General features: G+C 46.7%; 1 protein-coding gene across 2 annotated transcripts; it reads right to left on the bottom strand.

The window, feature by feature from the left end:
- Positions 1-2,077: 2,077 nt before the first annotated feature.
- Positions 2,078-20,039, bottom strand: LOC138820444 (B box and SPRY domain-containing protein-like). Of its 2 annotated transcripts, none has more exons than XM_070012080.1 (6): positions 19,845-20,039; positions 15,285-15,383; positions 12,624-12,854; positions 10,388-10,413; positions 7,432-7,556; positions 2,078-4,302 (listed from the first exon to the last, which is right to left on the bottom strand). In XM_070012080.1, exons 1-6 carry the CDS (start codon positions 20,037-20,039, stop codon positions 3,776-3,778), a joined length of 1,203 nt encoding a protein of 400 aa, XP_069868181.1. In that variant the 3' UTR covers positions 2,078-3,775. The 2 variants fall into 2 exon arrangements, with proteins under 2 accessions (XP_069868181.1, XP_069868182.1); XM_070012081.1 differs by having other exon boundaries at positions 10,388-10,410.
- Positions 20,040-20,368: the final 329 nt, after the last annotated feature.

Genomic DNA, 20,368 nt, shown 5'->3' with positions numbered 1-20,368 from the left:
TTTTTGGTGGGTAATTGGAAGAGTCTCACGGACTTTCTTTCCTGGGCTGGCTTTGAACCTCGATCCTCAGATCTCTGCCTCCTGAGTAGCTAAGATTATAGGTGTGAGCCATCAGTGCCTGGCTTACACCAGGTACTTTCAAACTTCAGTTTGTGAGGTCCTTTTGTAACTAGAGATCTGAAAGTCACTAATGCAAAACAAATTAAAAAAAAAAAAAGCTGAGCAGAAGTCCTAAGGCTTCTCATTATGCCTCAGAGACCTCCCCCATTCCCGCCCTTGGAATCCTAAGGTCAGATTAGTTTGAAAGTCAGAGTGGTAAGCTATGCTGTAGGGACACTGTCCACTAACACTCATAGTTTGGAGAACAGATTCAAAACAAAGAATGTCATAATTGTAAGATATAATGTCATAATTATAAGACATGCCAGTAGCTCCTGTCTATAAACCTAGCTACACAGGAAGCTGAGATCTGAGGATCCCTATTTAAATCCAGCCCAGGCAGACAAATCTGAAACACTAATTTCCAATTAATGAGCAAAAGGTCAGAAGTGGTAGAGTGCCATCCTCAGTGGGAATTAAAGCCAACTGAGAGTTGGCTTGGGATCAATTCCCAGTATCTGAGCATGTGCACACAGGCACACAAGGAACACTGCTAACTTACATCTGTCCTTACATCTCAGTTCTTCATCTGTATATACAGCTCTCCAAATTTTATAGTGGGCACAAGTGGTAGACCCTCACCACAAATGAACTAGATGTGGGAATAAGTAAGGTGGCACCACTGAGTTTGGCCATTAGGTTACAAACAGGAGCCATATCACAGAGACAGTGAAGTGTTGTTGATCCAGGGAGAGGAGGAGAGGTACCTGATTAGACCTATAGGTTCAGCACAGGGTAAGATACCTCAGGGAGCCACTGCTGGTTTCAGGGATGAGAGGGGAACCATAGGACATTTAAAAATTCCCTGTCCTGTCCTGGGGTTTGAACTCTGGGCCTGGGAATGGTCCCTGAGCTTCTTTTGCTCGTTAGCACTTTACCACTTGAGCCACAGTGTACTTCTGGTGTTTTTTGTTTTGTTTTGTAATTTATTGGAGATAAGGCTCATGGGCTTTCCTGACCAGGTTGACTTCAAACCACCATCCTCAGATCACAACCTCCTAAGTAGCTGGGATTATAGGCGTGAGCCATTATCACCTGGTTAAAATTCCCTTTCTTCCTGCCTTGTCTACACTGGTCATCTCTGTGCTTTGCCTAGTGTGATAGGCAGGTGTGAGTGTAGCAAAAGCAGGTACCAAAAGCAGGGAGGGCTCTGGTACTTGAACTGGCTTGGAGTTGGGGTGGTACTTGGACAGGATGACGGGTAGTGTCTGAAGCAGGCTATGAAGCTTCTTTTGGGAGCCGGGTTGGTAGAAGTTACATGCTATGGCCTGCAAATGCCAAGTAGATATTGGCTTTGACAAAGGTGTTTTTGTTTTTGGTGCCAATACTGCAGGCTTGAATTCAGGGCCTTGAGCTCTTGCTTGGCTTTCTTCACTTAAGGCTGGTGCTTTACCACTTAAGCCATGCCCCTAACAGGCAAAAAGCTAGTTCAAACTTTAATCCTCAGATTTCAGCCTCCTGAGTAGCTGGAATTACAGGAATGAGCCACCAGTATCTGATTTGACTCAGATTTCTAAAAAAGGGCTGTGTCCAGGCAGAGGCAGAAAACTGGGTTTACCAAAGCCTCTAGGTCTGTCTTCATTGGACCTGACACCAGGCCAGGTAGTTAAGCAGTCATTTCCCCAAGAATCAGGCAGGGAGGACACAGGTCAGGAACTATGGTCTCACTATTGCAAGGCCTCAGAGATCATCTCAATCAAGAGTTGAGCCGAAGGCCTGTGGGTTGATCTGCCCAGTGCTGGGAGTAAACTATGGAGATTTCATCTAAAACTATTCTAGGAGAACTGGCCTAGTATGGGCAAGTTCCAGATCCATCGCCAGAACTAAGAAAAAAAGATTTCACATAAACATTGAGCTCTTTCAGCTTTTATTCAAAGGTGTCTTCTCCCAGCCAATCTGTACCACATTTTAGCATTTTACAAATAGCTTAGCAGAGTAGCACTTATCTGGAATCTTGGGTTATTTCAGTTTATTGCCCACTGATACCAGCCAGCCTTACTTTTTGTCATCTCCCCCAATGAAGCAGTGATTTTTCAAACGGCTCTGCGGCTCCCAAAGAAAGTAGAGAAAGCTCTGATCACATTGGTCTGGACCCAGAAACAAAGTCAGTGAAGGTTTTATTTGCAATGCTTTCTGCAAACAATCCAGGGCCTTCAGCAGGTAAACATGCACTCTATCATTAAGTCATATCCCCAGTCCTGCTTTTAAAGGTTGTTCCTGGCTGAGTGCAGTAGCTCACACCTGTAAGCCCAACTACTCAGAAGGGCAAGAGCAGGAAGATCCTAGTTTGAAGTCAGTCCAGGCAAAAAAAGTAAAGCCCTACCTGAAAAGTAAGAAACAAAAAAAGGCTGGAGGTATGGCTCAAGTGGTAGAGTGCCTGACTAGCTGGCATGAAACCATGGGTTCAAATCTAAGTACCCACACCCACCACCAAAAAAAAGTGTTTTTAGACAAAAGTTTGAGGGCTGGGCACAAGCAGCTCACCCCTATAATCTTAGCTACTCAGGAGGCTAAGGTCTGAGGATTGTGGTTCAAAGCCAGCCTAGGCAGGAAAGTCTGTGAGACTCTTACCTCCAATTAACCACCAGAAAAAAAACGAAGTGGCGCTGTGGCTCAAGTAGTAGAGTGCTTGCCTTGAGCTGAAGAGCTCAGGAACAGTGAGTGCCCAGGCCCAGAGTTCAAGCCCCATGAACCAAAAAAAAAAATTGATGATCATTATTCCTGGCTGAAATCCATGTGGAGAACACAAGTGAAGTATTTTCCCTTGGGCCTAGTGACATCACCTCAGTACAGGCCTAAGGGTACGGAAGACTAGGGCATGTAGTATGTAAGCAATCACCCACAGAGATCAAGGGAGACATCTTTTAGTCTTTGAAAACCTTTAATAACGTTCATGTCCTTAGGGCCAGCCCTCTTTCCTCCTCAGCTCTCTCAGTCTTGAAGCTCTCAGTCCAGGCTCTGCTTTAAGGAAGAAGACCCTTAGGTGGGACACCCATCAGCCATAGTTAAGAGGGAATTTTACTCCATTATCACAGGCAGGCTGGTGGCAGTTTCCAGGGCTGGGGGAATACAGCATTCTCAGGCTGCTCTTCTGTCACTAGAAAAATATCTTCTATATGGGCTATGTCATAAAGAAGATGGAGAGGCACAGGATGGGGAAGATAAAGAAGCTTTGCCACAGGTTTCTTTGTAGAAAATTATTTCCACCACCCAAAGCTTGGGGGTTCTCCAGGAAATACCTCATCCAGTCACCTGTCCATCCATCCACACATCCATCCACTCACCAAATAATTACTACACACTCATTTTGCATCAGGCACTCGATATGCTGGAAGCTAGACCTAGTCTGTTGAACAAGAGGTCCTCGCAAGGGCACACATATGATGGTTGGAGACACTGATGCTGGGACATCCACTCCCTGCAGACACCCAACATTTAAAGGGTGTGCCAGATCCAAGACAGATTCCCCCTGCTCCTACAGCTGCCCACTAAGCAGGGGCCATTTCCCTTAAGAAGCCCCCCTATACATCAACTGAGAAAAAGGACTCCAGGGAGAAACGTGATTTCATCTTCCAGGGTGGTGCGGAAGTGAAGCTGGCCCCCCTGTGATCAGAGGTCAGTGGATGATGGAGATGGTCTGGTTGGCCACAGCGAAGACTGGGAAGAGGGGTGTAGGGAAGGATGTATGGAAGGTGAATAACACGGTCCCTGATGTCGGCTCATAGAAGAGCAGTTCTCCTGCTTGGAGGTCCAGCAGCACACCCAACTGGGCTGGGCACTGCAGCAGCCCCAGGGGCTCATGCTGCCCATTGTGCAAGAAACGGAACTCTTGGTCGTAGCGTGAGAAAACCCATGAGAACTCATTGTGGCCCAGGCGGCAGTCATTGCCAGAACCCTTGCGGGGCAGCTGACCCGAGGCCACGCCCACTTTATAGGCACAACTGTTCTGGACCTTTACCACCCAGGCATGGAGCCCCTCCTGGAAAGAAGTGGCTGCCAGGGCGTTGGGCCAGTGGTCAAAGCGCTCTGGGCCATCCACACAGGCCTTAGGCTTCTTGCCACTGAAGGTCAGGGTCCTTCGGTCGTCTGACAGTTGTAATAAGGGGCTGACAGTCTTCTCATCGATACGCACATCCTCCATGCCTGCCAGAAAAAATTCCCAAGAGTTGCCCACATGCTCATATCTAAAGACCTAATCTGGTACCACTAGGTAGGAAGGGGCTTCCTTGCCCACACTGAAGTAAGACCTCAGTCCTCACACAAGCCATTTATTCTCTTTGAGCCTCAGTTTTCCCATCAGTAAAGTAAGGACCCAATTGGACTTATCAGAGAATGTTTATGAGAATCAGGTGAAATATATGTAAAATTCTAGCATAAAATAAGTTCCTAGTAAGCACAAGTAACAAAAATGGTAGTTACTATTACTCCAGGATTTTTATCTGTAAACTCTGATAGAAATAAGGCCCAAGAGCCGGGCACAGTGGCTGCTTAGAAGGCTGAGATGGGGAGGACTGTGGCTCAGGAATGACCCAAGCAAAAAGTTCATGGGACCCCCGTTCTCAACCAATAAAAGCTAGCTGGGCACCATACCTGTAATCCTAGCTATTCAGGAGGCTGAGATCTGAGGATTGCGGTTCGAAGCCAGCCTGGTCAGGAAAGTCTGTGAGATTTTTATCACCAACAAACTGCTCAGAAAACCAGAAGTGGCACTGTGGCTCAAGTGGTAGAGCGCTAGCCTTGAGCTGAGGGACAGCGCCCAGGCCCAGAGTTCAAGCCCCATGACCAACCAAAAAAAAGGCTGCTATGGTGGTATATGCCTCTGATAGAAGGACTGTGGTTCAGGCCAGCCTAGACATTAAAAAGCATAAGACTCTATTCAAAAAGATAAAGAGGGAAAATCTGGGAGAGAGCAAAGGAAGGGGTGACACTATCCAAAAAGAAACCATTCTCATTACCTAACTTATAAAACAGTAACCCCTCTGAATATCACCTCTCTTTCTCTTTCTCTCCCTCCTTCCCCCCCCCTCTTATCCTGGGGTCCTTGAACTCAGGGCCTTGGCATCACTTTACCACTTGAGCCACAGTGCCACTTTCAGCTTTTTCTGTTGAGCTTTTTCTGTTCAAGCACAAAGTTCAAGCCCCATGACTGACAAAAAAAAAAAAAAACCAAAAAACCCCACAAAACAACAACGAAAGAGAGAGAGATTTAAAAATAACTAAAGCTCATGTGGTAGAATGTCTGTCTAACAAGCATGAGGCCTTGAGTTCAAACCCCAGTACCACAAAAAAAAGAAGAAGAGGAAGGAAAAAGAGAAGGGGAGGAGGCAGAGGAGAAGAAAGTAAGGCCAGCTTCCATACACAGTTGGTTGCAGGCTAAATGTTTCCATATCTAGCCAAGCCATCCTGCTTGTATGCTAGTCCTATCTATGGCTTCCAGACCTGGAGAGAGAGGCCTTGAAGCTAGGAAACATGAGATACACGGTTTTGAACAGATAACTAAAAGGACTGCTAGGAAATCAGGCACCATCAGATACTGGAATCTAGTCTAGACAAGATGCAGCTGCACTACAATTTTAAGGCCAGTATGTAGGGAGCGTTTAGATTCAAGCTAAACCTTATCCCTTCCTCAAACTGTACAGACGAGCCTAGGAACATGACACCTTCATCCAGCCTAGGCCACATCTGCTCTGAGAACCCTCAGGCTATATAATGTTGACCCAGGAGACTCAGCATGCAGTGGGGCCATGCCCACCGGCTGCCTCAGTCAACTGTTCAGTGAATAAGTGAAGTGAATCTAAGCAGCTTTATACCTGGCCTAGATGCCCTCATGTACCATGTACCTCATGTACCATTGGGTTGAACTAGGGATCTTGTGCTTGCTAGGCAGGTGCTCTACCAGTTGAGCCATGCCCCTATCTCTTTTTGCTTTAGTTATTTTAGGGATGGGTTTTGAGTTTTTGCTCAGAACAATCTGGACTATGATTTTCCTACTTATGCCTCCTGCATAGCTGGGTGACCAGCAGGCCCAGCTATTAGTTCAGATGGAATCTTTTTTTCCCTTCCTGTGTGTGCTAGGCAGGTACTCTTCCACTGAGCCATGCCTCCAGCCCATTTTATTTTTTTTCTTGAATTTAAGACTTCATCCTCTTGCTTGGCTTTCTTGCTCACTGCTGGCTCTTTACTACTTCTCTACTGCTTGAGCTGTACCTCCAGTTGATTAGAGGCAAAGTCTCTTTTTTCTTGGTTAATAGGAGATAGTCTCTCAAACTTTTTCCCCAGGCTGGCTTCAAACCACAATCCTCTCCTATCTCAGCCTCCTGAATAGCTAGGACTACAGGTATGAGCCATTGGCACCCAGATCCACTATTAAGTTTTGCCCAGGCTGGTCTCAAACCACTGTCCTCCTAATCTCTACCTCCTATATAGTTGGGATTACAGGCATAAGCTACTGCATCCAGATTTTTGTTGTTGTTGTTGTTTGTCAGTCCTGGGGCTTGAACTCAGGGCCTGGGCACTGACCCTGAGCTTTTCTGCTCAAGGCTAGAGCTCTACCACTTTTGAGTCACAGCTCCACTTCTGGTTTGGGGGTAGTTAATTGGAGATAAGAATATTACAGACTTTCCTACCTAGGCTGGCTCTGATCTTCACCTCCTGAGTAGCTAGCATTACAGGCATGAACCACCAGTGCCCAGCCCAACCTTTTTAATTTTTTTTTTCACCTTTATGTGTGTGTGCTGGTTCTGGGGCTTGATTCTGGGTCTGGTTGCTGTCCTTGAGTTTCTTTGACTCAAGGCTAGCACTCTACCATGTGAGCCACAGATCCACTTCCAGCTAGTTAACTGGACCTAACAGTCTCACAGACATTCCTGATCAGGATAGCTTTGAACAGCAATCCCCAGATCTCAGCCTCCTGAGTAGTTAAAATTATTAGATTATTAGAAATATAGGATTTCTAATAAGTCATAACAGGCAGCAGCAGAAAAAGCAGGAGATAAAGAGGATGTGATTTCTAGTAATAAGATTCATCTTAGACCCAGCACAAAGCATGCTGGTGTGGAAATGGGAGGGACCTGGCCTAGCTGCTCAGCCCCATCTACTGCCTTGACCCCACTGAGCAGCCTGCCACCAGCACCACCCGCTACCTAGCTACCATCCTAGAAGTCTTGGTGCGAAGGTAACCAATTAGCAAAGCCTGACAAACAGGCCCGCAGGCAGACAGACAGACAGAAGTGGGGCCACTCCAGCTGGGCTGGGGCTCTGGCAGCTTCTCACCTGAGAGGGACCCAAGCACGGCTGTTGCCCAGAGCTGGGTCAGTAGTGGACTCCGAGTACATTTCTCATTAAAGTTCAACTTTTCCGACTCCTGGGGATCCAAAATGCCCTCTGCTTCCTCAGTCCTTAAGCAAGAAAAGAGATTAAGAGATTCAGGAAGGCTCTGGAAAATGAATCTGGATCAACATGGGGTAAGAGGACAGAAGTAAATCCTCCTAGTATAGGGCCTTTAACTGACAAGCAGGCCCCACCCAGGGGCTGCTAAAGGGGACTAGAACCAGAAGAGGAGGTGGGCATTTCCTCCACCACCCCAAGAAGTTGCACTCCAGCAGAGCAAATAAGTGTACAGCAGGTGCCTACTCAGGGCCAGTTTGAAAAACTGGAAGCAACGTGCTCTGGGGGCTAGGGGAGCAAGTGACTACAAAGCTGTTCCTCAATAAGCTGGCAGCAGAGCTAGGGCTCAGACATGGGCTGCTGGAATTCCTAGGTGATAGTGTTGCCATGCCAACATTCTATCCAGAAAACCCCACCCCCGCAACAGTAATCTTTGCTTTGCTTTGATCGTAAGTTATAGCCATGCCTCTGCTCTTAAAATGTAAGCCTCAGCCGGGTACTGGTGGCTCACGCCTGTAATCCTAGCTACTCAGGAGGCTGAGTTCAGAAGGGTCGCAGTTTGAAACTGGCCAGGGCAGAAAAGTCCACACAACTACATCTCCAAAAATAACTAGTAAAAAAGCCAGGCTGAGGGTATGGCTCAAGTGGTAGAGGGCCAGCTCAGCAAATAAGCTGAGCTGACACAAGGTCTGAGTTCCAACACTGGTACTACTAGTAGTAATAATAATAAAGCCACACAAATAAAGACCATCAATCATCCAGAGAGAATTTGAGAACATAACACACTTAGATGGAGTGTGACATTCACTCAGATTCTGAGTTCTGGGCTTACTCTTTTCTTTCCTTTTTTTGTGGGTCCTGGGGCTTGAAATATGGGCCTGGATGCTGTCCCTCAGCTCTTCAGTTCAAGGTGAGCACTGTACCACTTGAGCCACAGCACCACTTCTGGTTTTCTGAGTGGTTTATTGGGGATAAGAGTCTCACAGTTTCCTGCTCTGGCTGGCTTTGAACGGCGATCCTCAGATCTCAGCCTAGGATTACAGGCATGAGCCACTGGCACCTGGCTATTTTCCTCCTTTCCCAATCCTTCCCATCCTTCCCTCTTTCCCTCCCTCTCTATCTTTTTTTTTTTTTTTTTTTTTTTTGCCAGTACTGGGGCTTGAACTCGAGGCCTAAGCACTGTCCCTGAGCTGCTTTTTGTTCAAGGATGGACTCTACCATTTGAGCCATAGCACCACTTCTGGCCTTTTCTGTTTATGTGGTGCTGAGGAATCAAACATAGAGTTTCGTGCATGCTAGGCAAGCACTCTATTACTAAGCCACATTCTCAGCCCATAGGCTTACTGTTTTCTATGCAGATTCAAAACTCTTCCAGAATTACCAGGAGGTAGACCGTTATTCAAACTGACAAGAGGGAACAGATTCAGAGAAAGATGCTCAGCCAAAAAAGGGAGCTGGATTCAAGTCTTCCCTCCTTGCAAAAATAGAGCAAACTCAGAATGGAGCCCAGGCACCATTCAATGTACATTTTTCCTTGAGCTAAAATGAAATCTCAAAGGGATTTGAGAAATCCACTCTGAGATTTCAGACTTCTGAAGTCTCAGAATGAAGTCAGGATTTATCACAGAGTTTTGCAGCCCTCTGACCTGGCTCCCCAGAAAGAACTTACCACTTCTAACCCTGAAGGTGGCTTGAGGTCACTCAGCAGTGACCAGAGGACGCCTTCTTCCCCCTGGTGCACACAAGCTCGTTGCAAGGCTGTCCCTGACTATCCCAGCAGAGAGAACTGAGATGAATAGAGTCTTAGAAATGCTCTGGGAGGGCATTGCTAACAAAGGCTCTTTGTGGTGAGGACAAGAAAGGGTGTGTTGGCACCTTCTCAAAGCTCCAAACAACAGGCAGGGAAGGAAGGAGGAGCCAGGGTCAGCAGTGCCAAGCTATCTTCCTAGGACAAACTGGGACCAAATATGGACAGGAGAATCAACAGGGAAACACCTGGGCCCACTACATTTAATACCCAGGGCTGGCTTCTAAATTCCTTTCCCCACTAAAGTTAACTAAGATCTCTGAAAAAAAAATGAAATTGAGACAGCTTTTTGTGCCAGAAAGCTAGAAAGTGCTCAAAGATGATGAGGATGGCTGAGCTCCGGTGGCTCATGCCTGCAACCCTAGCCACTTAGGAGGCTCAGTCAGATCTGAGGATCAAGATATGGAGCCAGCCTGAGCATGGAAAGTCTGTGAGACTCTTATCTCCAATGAACTACCAGAAAGCAAAAAGTGGGACTGCGGCTCAAGTGGTAGAGCACCAACCTTGAGCAAAAAAGCTAAGGGAAAGTGGCTAGGCCCTGAGTTCAAGCCTCAGTATCAGCACACACACAAAAGATGAGAGCCGGGGCCCAGTGGCTCACACCTGTAATCCTAGCTATGCAGAAAGCTGAGATCTGAGGATCACGGTTCAAAGCCAGCCCGGGCAGAAAAATCCGTGAGACTCTTATGTCCAATTAACCACCAAAAAAGAAAAAAGGAAGTGGAGCTTGTGGCTCTAAGTGGTAAAGCACTAGGCCTTGAGTTCAAGCCCCATCACTGGCAAAAACAAACAAAAAACTCTTCATAGCTTGCTCACTAACTATAAAAAGGAACTAGAACTTTATAATGTGGTGGAAAGCACCTTAGATACCACCATTCCAGGCATCAAGTGGGTCCAAGCCTGCAATAGGAAGTTCCCTGTCCATCAAGCTAGGCTCTAGGGTAGTCACTTAGCCCTGTGACCCTGAATGCAACTGACTAGAGGAGGTCTGAGGGTCTCTGGGATGGTCCAAGCAAATCACAGGGCCACACTTACCTCTCAAAAATCTCCTGCTCTTTCTGCTACAAGAAAAAGCAAAAACAAAGTCAGGCTGGCAGCAGAACCCCAGCAGGTGGTCACAATGAATGCCCCCAACATCCTGGGGTTCCTCCTCTCCACTTTAGGGCCATCCCACACCCCCAGGAAGACTGTCTGCTCCTGTATAGCTGTGACTTTCTTCTGCTGTGATTGTCCCAGTGTCTAGGACAAAATGTGCTACATTCTGGAAGCTGATGGCTGAAGGCCTGATCTAGGGCAGCTGTGACACTGCCCTACTTGAAAAGCCAGGCAGGCCATTCAGTTGTGCCACAATCCTTTTCCTCTGCATGACAGATGTCACACTGTCTTCTCAAAACTGCAGTTGGCTATATAGCTCCAAAACCCTTTGCCTATGGACCAATATTAACCATGCTAATTTGTGGATAACCATGAAAGAATAAAATTGCATGATTTCCCTACCCTCCCACCCCTTCTGTTGCTAGTACTGGGGTTTGAACTCAGGATCTCATGCTGTCACTTGGCTTTTTCCACTCAATGGTGGTGTTTTACCACTTGAACCACAGCTCCACTCCTGGAGGGTTTTTTTATTGTTATTATAAAGATGATCTACAGAGGGGTTATAGTCACCTAAGTCAGGTCAAGAGTACATTTCTTACTAGGCCCTGGTGGCTCACACCTATACTCCTAGCTACTCAGGAGGCTGAGATCTGAGGATTGCGGTTCGAAGCCAGCCCAAACAAGAAAGTCCATTTTTTTGTTGGTTGTGGGGCCTGAACTCAGAGCCTGGGTGCTATATTTGAGCTCTTTCACTCCAGGCTAGGTAGGGGTCTACCACTTTGAGCCACAGCTCCACTTTTAGTTTTCTGGTGATTAACTGGAGGTAAGAGTCTCACAGAATTTCCTGTCTAGGCTAGCTTCAAACAACGATCCTCAGATCTCAGCCTCCTGAGTAGTTAGGATTACAGGCATAAGCAATCGGCACCCAACCCATGAGATTCTTATCTTCAACTAACCACCAGAAAACCAGAGGCAGCACTGTAGCTCAAAGTGGTAGAGTACTAGCCTTGAGCTAAAAAGCTCAGGGATAGTACCAAGGTCCTGAGTTCAAGCCCTATAACTGACAGAAGAAGAAAAAAAAACAAAGACAGGAGTACACTTGTTTTTGGACAATCTTACCCCTTCCCTTGCTCTCTCCTAACTTTCCCCTCCCATTCCCATCCCACTCCTGAAGTTTTAGTAGTTAATTGGAGATGAGTCTCTCAGATTTGTCTGCCCAAGCTGGCTTCAAACTGTGATCCTCAGATCTCAGCTTCCTGAGTAACTAGGATTACAGACACGAGCCACCAGTGCCCGGCATAAAATTATTGTAAGATTATAAGAAGAATCTCTGTATTGTCATAGTGGAGCCTTTGCTTAGGTATGTAGTAATTCTGAACTCTCCACCTCCTCAGTTCCTTGAAGACAGGCACTCTTCTTACCACTTCATCCAGGAAGCCTTCCCTGACCATCCTCTGCCTGGACTGTGAGGTTCCAAGTACAGCATGATGTCCTTCACCAAAGCACCTATCCTTCCATGTTCTGTCAGTTTAAGGGCTGGGCACAGCTGAGAACTCGCGTATCTCGTATCTCGTATCTCGTAACTCTCATCCCTACCCCCCACAGCATAATGCTTAGCATGTAACAGGCACTCAGTATTCCCTCAGTGTTGAAAGAATATTGTCATTGGATGCCAAAAGATTCATGTAATTTTATTCTTCTGCCTCATGTTAAATCATTCAATATTTGCTAAAGCACAATAAGGAAGATAAGAATAGGGACTTCTGCTGTAGGGCCTTACAAGGAGGGAGAAAAACTAGGTTCAGCTTTGCATATAGCCTAGGCAAGAAGGAATTCATCACTAAGGTAGGTTAGGTCAGTGGATGGAAAATTCCAGAAGGAACATTAAAGGTAAGTGGGATTCCAGTTAAACTGACCTAACAAGATTCTTGCTGAAGACAGGTTGGGGTATCAGACATCACCCTGAGGGAGGGAGGGAAAATGAGGAACCTGATAACAAGAGTGATATCAAGAATGAGAGTGTTCTAGCCAACCTGACTTAGTAGGGTTCTGAGTTTTAAAGGCAGTGCCTAGATGGGCCTGGAAGGAGCTTTAGAAGCAGAAGTCTGTCCAGACACAGAATTCTCTTTGCCATTCACCCCCTAGCAAGAAACCACCTCAGGGTTTTCAGACTTACAATCAGCTGGATGTCATCCAGATGGGTGAGCAAGCCTACCAGACTGGTGCGGATGGTGTCAAGCTTCTGCAGTGCCTCAGCCCAGTGTACTCGCTGGGTCAGGATGCTCTGGTGAGTCCGCTCCTCTTCACCATGCACCTGTTCCAGTAACCGCTGCTCCTCACTTTCACACAGACTCCGCACCAGACTCAACCGCTGGATAACCAGTTCCCGTGCTGCGCTGGCCCTACTCTAACAGGGGATAAAATGAGAGTCAGGATTAGTAGGGTTTGAGTCCACTGAGAATGAATGCTGGGATTGATTGGTAATGTCTGCCATGGCATAAGAATGGGAACAATAAAACTTAAGCTACTTACTTTGACATCCCAGACTTAAGACTCCCTAAATGTGGTTTAGGGTAAACAAATTTGAGATCGAGACATTTGGCTCATATCTCATGAGGCCATGACCACAGAATAGAATTGCTAAGCAGGGCTTAGACATCAATTCCTTGGTATTTTCACAGGCACAAATACCAAGGCCAAGAGACCATGATGAGAAGAAATATCAGACATGGTGAAGGACCTAAAGTTATCCCCATCAGATGGAACCCTAACAACTGTAATTTCCAGTTGATATTTCATGATATCAGAGGACAAAAATATTCTTCCTAAAGCTGTTCCATTCCAACTGGTTCATTAATAAAATCTCTCTCTTTCTCTCTTTCTGAGTATGTGTGTGTGTGTGTGTGTGTGTGTGTGTGTGTGTGTACCATACTGGGGCTTAAATTCAGAGCCTCATGCTCTTTTTTTACTTTTTCACTCAAGGCTGTCCTCTACCACTGGCTTTTGGCTGGTTAATTGGAAATAAGAGACTTGGATTCGTCTCCCTGGATTGGCTTCTAAGTTCAGTTCTCAGATCTCAGGCTTTTGAGAGGCTAGGATTATAAATGTGAGCCCCTGTACTCAGTCATTAATGGAATTTTCATCTGCCATAGAGAAGAGATGAAGTTTCAGTCAATGAGGTTAATGAATGTCTGGCACTTAGTAAGTATTCCCAGTATTCACTGAATCAATGAATGGGACTTTTTTCTGATATAGTAAAAAATACCTTGGAGAGCCAGATGTGGTAGTGTACCTTTGTGCCAACTAGGCATGAGCAGGAGGATTGCAATCCAGGCCCAATAAGGCAAAGTGAGACTCTATCTGAAGAATAAACAAAAGCAAAAAAGGGCTGGAGGCGTGGCTCAAGTGGCAGTACTGCCTGCTTAAACAACTGTGGGACCCTGGGTTCAAACACACACACACACACAGAGGGGGAGAAGGAGGGAGAAAAGGAGGGAGAAAGGGAGGGGGGAGGGAAGGAGGGAGGGAGGGAGGGAGGGAGGGAGGGAGGGAGGGAGGGAGGGAGGGAAAGAGAGTAAATCAGTGGCAAAACTGAAACAAGAATCCTTGTCTGAAAGCTACAACCATTTTCCTCTCAGCTCACTATTATTCCCATATTGGTACCAGTCCTCCCCAGTGGCATCTGATGTACAATGCCTCCACACCTGTACTACACCTGTACTCTTACTATCCAGGTAGCGCTTCCTCCTTTCTGTCAGAGTACAGGGTAGTCATCCCTGAGGCCCTTTCCCCAAAGACCTGCTCTGTGAAGTGCAGTGTAGTTAGTTGCAAGCTCTGTCCTCAATAAGTGTTATTCCAGCTTCTGTTTTACCCTTCTCCACACCACCACCTTCTTACAAAGCACATATTTTTATTTTCTATTTGCTGTTACTAGGGTTTGAACTCAGGGCCTTGTACTTGCTATGCAAGTACTCTCACTTAAGCCATCCTGTAGTCTATCATATTATGTTATTTTTTTATTGTCTCTCCCTCGTGACAAGAATATAGACCTCAGGAAAAGCAGAATTTTCATGTTTTGTTCACTGCAAAGCACATGTTCAGGGACTGGCACATATTAGATGCTCAGTGAGAATTTGTTAAATAAATAAATGGGAGCTGAATGCCAGTGGACCACGCCTGTAATCCTAGCTACACAGGCAGCTGAGGTCTAAAAACCACAGTTTGAAGCCAGCCTGGGCAGGAAAGTCCCTGTGACTCTTACCTCCAATTAACCACCTAAAAGCCTGAAGTAGAGGTGTGGCTCAAGTGGTAGAATGCCAGCCTTGAGAAAACAAAAAAACAAAAAAACTAAGGAACCAGGCCCCGAATTCAAGCTCTGGTACCAGCATAACAACAACAACAAAAATTGAATAAAGGAAAATGTTTTGAAGTTTTTCCCTTAAAGTCATGATCAGCTACTGTAGTCAACATTGTACTGAGGTTATAGGCAGTGAAAGAAGACAATAAAATAAAAGATGATGATGATGATGATGATGATCATGATGATGATCATGATGATGATGGTGATAGTGAGAAAGAGATCACTGAGCAAACTGACACAGAAATAAATGTAGAACAGTTGTCCTTGAACTGGCCTTGCACTTGTAAGGCAAGCACTCTATTCCTGAGCTATGCTTCCAGCAATTTCTTGCAGTTTTCCTGTTTCTGATTCTAGTCACCTTTAAGGAAATCTGAGTGAGTCTATGAGTTGGGAAAGGACCCCCAGATTGTCCAAGTCCCTGGGCCAGGGCTTTATCCTGGAAGAGAATACAGCACAGACAGGAAAGGGCAGAATTACCACTGCTCTCTGGTTCTTCCCTGGCAGGACCTCAGCCACATACTTGCTGATGCCGGCACTCTGTAACTGCAGTCTCTCACATTGGTCCACAATCTTGTTCTGTAACATAAACAATGCTCATGGTGTCTCCATCCACACATTCAAGCTGTTCTGTTATTCCGGTAATTTTCCCCCTTTACACCTCCCCTCAGCTACCTCACTCCCTTGGTCATATCCCAGACCTCATTGTTATTAAAAAACAAAAAACACCAACTAGGCTATTAAGGAGGCTGAGAGCTGAGGACTGCAGCTCAAAGCCATTCTGAATAGGAAAGTCCCTGAGACTCTTTTTTTTTTTTAAATATTTTTGTTTTTTTGTTGGTCTTGGGCTTGAACCCTGGGCTTGGGCACTGTCCCTGCGCTCTTCAGCTCAAGCCGAGCACTCTACCACTTGAGCCACAGCACCATTTCCGGTTTTCTAGTGGTTTATGGGAGATAAGAGTCTCATGGACTTTGTGCCTGGCTTAATATATTTTTTTGTTGTAAAGATAATGTACAGAGGGGTTACAGTTACATGAGTAAGGTAATAAGTACATTTCCTATTGAGCATTGTTACCCCCTCCTTTGTTTTTCCCCTACCATCCCTCCCTGAGACTCTTATCTCTAGAAGTAGAGCTGTGGCTCAAGAGGCAGAGAGCCATCCTTGAGTAAAAAGCTAAGGGACAAGCGCAAGGGTCTGAGTTCAAGCCCCAGAACTGGTGTGTACATACACACAAAATACCACTTTCCAGTCCTTACTATCAAGAATCACACATCTTGTCCACCATTATCTTATCCTTTTAGCTCACCAATGCTCCATTTTAACAACTCAAGTGAGGCCACGAATGCACTCATCTCCCTTTCACTGTCCCTCATCCCCTCCTGCAGCCTCATTTTCTTCTTTATTCCCAAGGCCCATGACCTGTCATTATGATCACTTCCTGCATATGCTCTAAACCCTCCTTATGCAGGGCCCCTGCCCCTCTACACCTGCTTGTGTCCTGTACAGAACATGGCTTCTAAAGTGCTCTTGCTGAAGGTATTCTCACAGCCACTAACTTGTCACCCAGACCAAAAAATCCAGAATTTTCTCTAACTCCCTATTTAAATGGCTAGTGAGCCCTATCAGCCCCATCTCCAAAGTGTCTGTCTCTTTCCTGGCACTTCTACTTCTGTTGTTCTGTTCAACTGGCCATTGCCTCTTAAAGAAATCCTGTTAGAAACTCCTCCAAACTGAGCTTTCATTCTCACCACCCACCTCCTATTAACCACAGCCACTTTCTTTTTCTTAAGGAAATCAGAGCAGGCTGTGTGCTGCTCCAAGCCTTCAAACGCCTTTCTGATTCACTCACAGTGAGATCAAGCATCTTACCTAAGCAAACAGGCCCTAGCTGACATGACTCAGCCATGTCTTTAGTGTCACCTCCTACTACACTCCATACTGACCTCCTTTCTGTTCCTTAAAGACATTGAACTTATCCTGGCCTTTGTACCTGTTTTGCCTTTCCTTCTACTCTCCCTGTGTGTCTTGCTCCTTTATTCCATCTAGATGTTGCCTCTTTTTTTTTTTGTTTTGTTTTTTGTTGGTCGTGGGGCTTGAACTCTGGGCCTGAGCGCTATCCCTCAGCTCTTCAGCTCAAGGCGAGGGCTCTACCACTTGAGCTACAGCGCCACTTACAGTTTTCTGGTGGTTTTTGGAGATAAGAGTTTCATGGACTTTCCTGCCCAGGCTGGCTTTGAACCGTGATCCTTAGATCTCAGCCTCCTGAGTAGCTAGGATTACAGGCATGAGCCACCGGCACCCGGCTAGATGTTGCCTCTTTAGAGAGGCCTCCCACCAACACATTCCTGCCTTTACTCTGCTTTAGTTTTCTTCCTAGTACCATATATATATAGTATATATATATATATATATATGCATATATATATGCATATATATATACACAGTATATCTGGTAGGTGTGTATGTATCTGTCTCCTCTGTATTGAAGCACAAGCATCATAACTTCACCTGTTCTCTATATTCTACAACTTAAAAGGGAGTTCCTGAACATAAAGGGTCCTAAATAAGTATTTGTTGAATGAATGAATGAACAAACATCCGCTATCTTGACCATAAGAGGGTCAGGTCAGCAGTCCACAGCTCCCAGAGCCACTAACATCAGCCATGGGGACAGGGAGAGTTCTAGATAAGAGAGTGTAGCTCATGGATAAGTGGCTCACCCCAGGAAATACAGCTAGGTCCCAGCTTCTCTACTTCATTTCTCACATTTTTGTGGTACTTAATTGGAGATGTGTCTCACAGGCTTTCCTGCCCGGGCTGACTTTGAACCATGAGACTCAGAGCTCGGCCTTCTAAGTAGCTAGGATTATAGGTGTGAGTCACCGTGCCCAACCATTGTGATTTTTTTTAATACATGCATAAACGTACTTTAATTGTGTCTGACTTTCCAATATTGCCCCTTATTCTTCCTTATCCCTTCCTATATCTCTTTCCTCTCTCTAATAATCTCTATTCCATTTTCTTTTTGTGCTAGTCTGGGGTTTAAACTCAGGGCTTTAGACTCTTGCTCACCTTTTTGCTTCTAGCTGGAGCTCTATCACTTGAACCATGCCTCTGGTCTGGCTTGTTAATTGGCGATAGAGTCTTGAGGATTTGTCTGGCACAGCTGGCTTCAAACCTCGATCCTCAGATCTCAGCCTTCTGAGAAGCTAGTATTACAGGCATGAGCTACCAGAGTCCAGCTTCCTTCCTAATTTCATGTCATTGTTTGTTTGCTTCTATAGTACACATATGAGAAAAACTATGCAATATCTATCTGAGTCTGGCTTACTTCACTTAACATGATCTTAGTTTCATCCATTTTCCTGCAGATGACATAATTTTGCTCTTCTTTAAGGTTGACTAATACTCCATTGTGTACATATACCACATTTCTCTTTTCCAATTATCCATTGATAGGCACCTATGCAGATTCCCTAACTTGAGCCTAGCTTCTGAAAAGCTACAGGGTAGGAATCATTTCTCCACAATATATGAGATCAACTGAACTGGCACTGTTTTCCCCTAGTTCATAACAATCTTGCCGTGGGGAACAATTTCTTTGCTGACAACAGGGATAAAGGAAAGATGGTATGAAAGACTTTACCTATTCTAGGGTTAGGGGTGCACCTCAGTGGTAGAGTACTTGCTTAGCATGTCAAAAAAGAAAAGAAAAACCATCTATTCTAAATCACAAGAACAGCAAGAGCAAAACTCACCTCCCTTTAGGTTAAAGCAGATGTGGGCCAGAGAAGGAACCAGGGGCAGAGTACACTCCAAAACAAGCACCAGGCCTACCATTGTGGCCAGGCTTCACCTGGCCAGGCTCCACCCTCAGGCCCAGATGGTCACTTTTTGTAAGGGTTTCTATTAAATTTTGTCACTTCCTCCATCATAACCACTGAAGCAAAGGAGTGGTTTCCTCTGGCCTAACCAATGAATCCCCCCCACCCCCAACCCTTCAGCCCCTGCATACTAGCAACCTGGGAGGAGGAGTTCCGGCCTTGCTCTGGGCCTCAGATTCCTCATCTTGTTTTTAAAAAACTCCTCAATGGCTTGGTCTGCTTGGGATAAGATGACAGGTATTTAAGTGCTTTGGAATTTGCAAAGTTCTAACCATTAGGCCAGCTGATTGTATCACCTTATCCAAGATTAGTTTTAGCATCACTATTGTTGGACAGATAGAACCAACCAGGAGCCTCCTGTGTATCATCTCCTGGATCCAGCACCTTCTGCACCTTGTAGTTAGCTTCCTTCCCCCCCCCCCCCCCCAGTTCTATCTAAGGAGGTGAAGTTCCCTGCAACCGATGCACAGTCAGGCTGAAGTCTACCGTAGGGCTGGAAATATTATGCTATTTAATCAAATTGCTAGGAACCCCCCAGAGGCAGCAGTTTGGGTGGAAGGGGAGAGGAGCACCAGGGTGACCAGGTTGTCCCCTCCAAGGAGGGGAGGGTGAATTGCCTGGAGCCAAGCTGAAAGTGGAAGTAAGCTGAAAGCTTAGGTTGAGACAGAACATCCTCACCTCCTGCCAGCCGGCTGCGTTTACCCAGGTGAAACCAGCTTCAAGTACAATCAAGGCCATTCCAAGAAGAGAACTAGATCACCCCACCAGGAAATCCCAGGGCAAGTAAGGGTAGTGGCTTCTAAGGCAAGGGACTTATCTTTTCCTAGATCGGCCGTAATAAATGTGCTGGTAAGGCTGCCCACCAAACTACACATTCAGTCACGGAGGCTCTGGATGTACACGATTCGAGGGCCTGAGGGCATGGGATTCGAACTCGGGTCGATCAGACTCCCATTGGCCACACCTTTAACCGTCTGGTTCAACAGAGGAACCGGGCCCAGGTTTCCCGGTCACTGCGGGTCGGGCCTGGCGCGTCCCCTGGGCCCGGGCCACCCCCCCCGTCCATCCCCCCCCTCCCGCTCATCCCCCCCACCCCGCTCACTCCTCCACCCGCTCACTCCCCCCCCTCCCCGATCCCCGGGTCACCCGGCTCACCCGCAGCTCCTCCGCGCGCTCCTCCGTCCGGCAGAGGCGGTGTCCCCGGCAGCGGCCGCCCGGCCCCGTGCAGGCGTCGCACACGGGCCGCCGGTCGGAGCCGCAGAACCAGCTTAGAGGCCGGCCGTGCTCGGAGCACAGCGGATCCGGCTCGGACCCCGGCTCAGGTTCGAGCCCCACGCTCTCCGCGGCCATGGCCGAGCGCTGCGAGCCGCTCTCAGGGCGCTCCACCTGTCGCAGGTGCGGATGGGCGTGGTCTTTTCTGGCCCCGCCCCCGGGCCGGGCCCCGCCGGTGCGCGCCAGAGCCTCCTCCACACTAGCCATGCCTTCCACTGCGTCTCACCCACGTCCCTCCAACTTCTCGGCTCAATTAGCGTCCCGTGCGATTTTAAATGAACGTAGGATACCAAATACGGACGCGGCCATAGGAAACTTTATTATGCACTTTTTAATTGTCAAGTTTTTGCTAGGGTTTGTTTTCATGCACATATTGAGGTTTGAACTCAGGGCCGGGGCACTCTTAC

The sequence above is a fragment of the Dipodomys merriami genome, unplaced genomic scaffold, assembly GCF_024711535.1.
Source record: "Dipodomys merriami isolate MVZ:Mamm:240054 unplaced genomic scaffold, mDipMer1.0.p SCAF_886, whole genome shotgun sequence".
Lineage (NCBI taxonomy): Eukaryota > Metazoa > Chordata > Mammalia > Rodentia > Heteromyidae > Dipodomys > Dipodomys merriami.
Note: the sequence above shows the minus strand (reverse complement) of the source record. Positions and strands in the feature narration are given on the sequence as shown.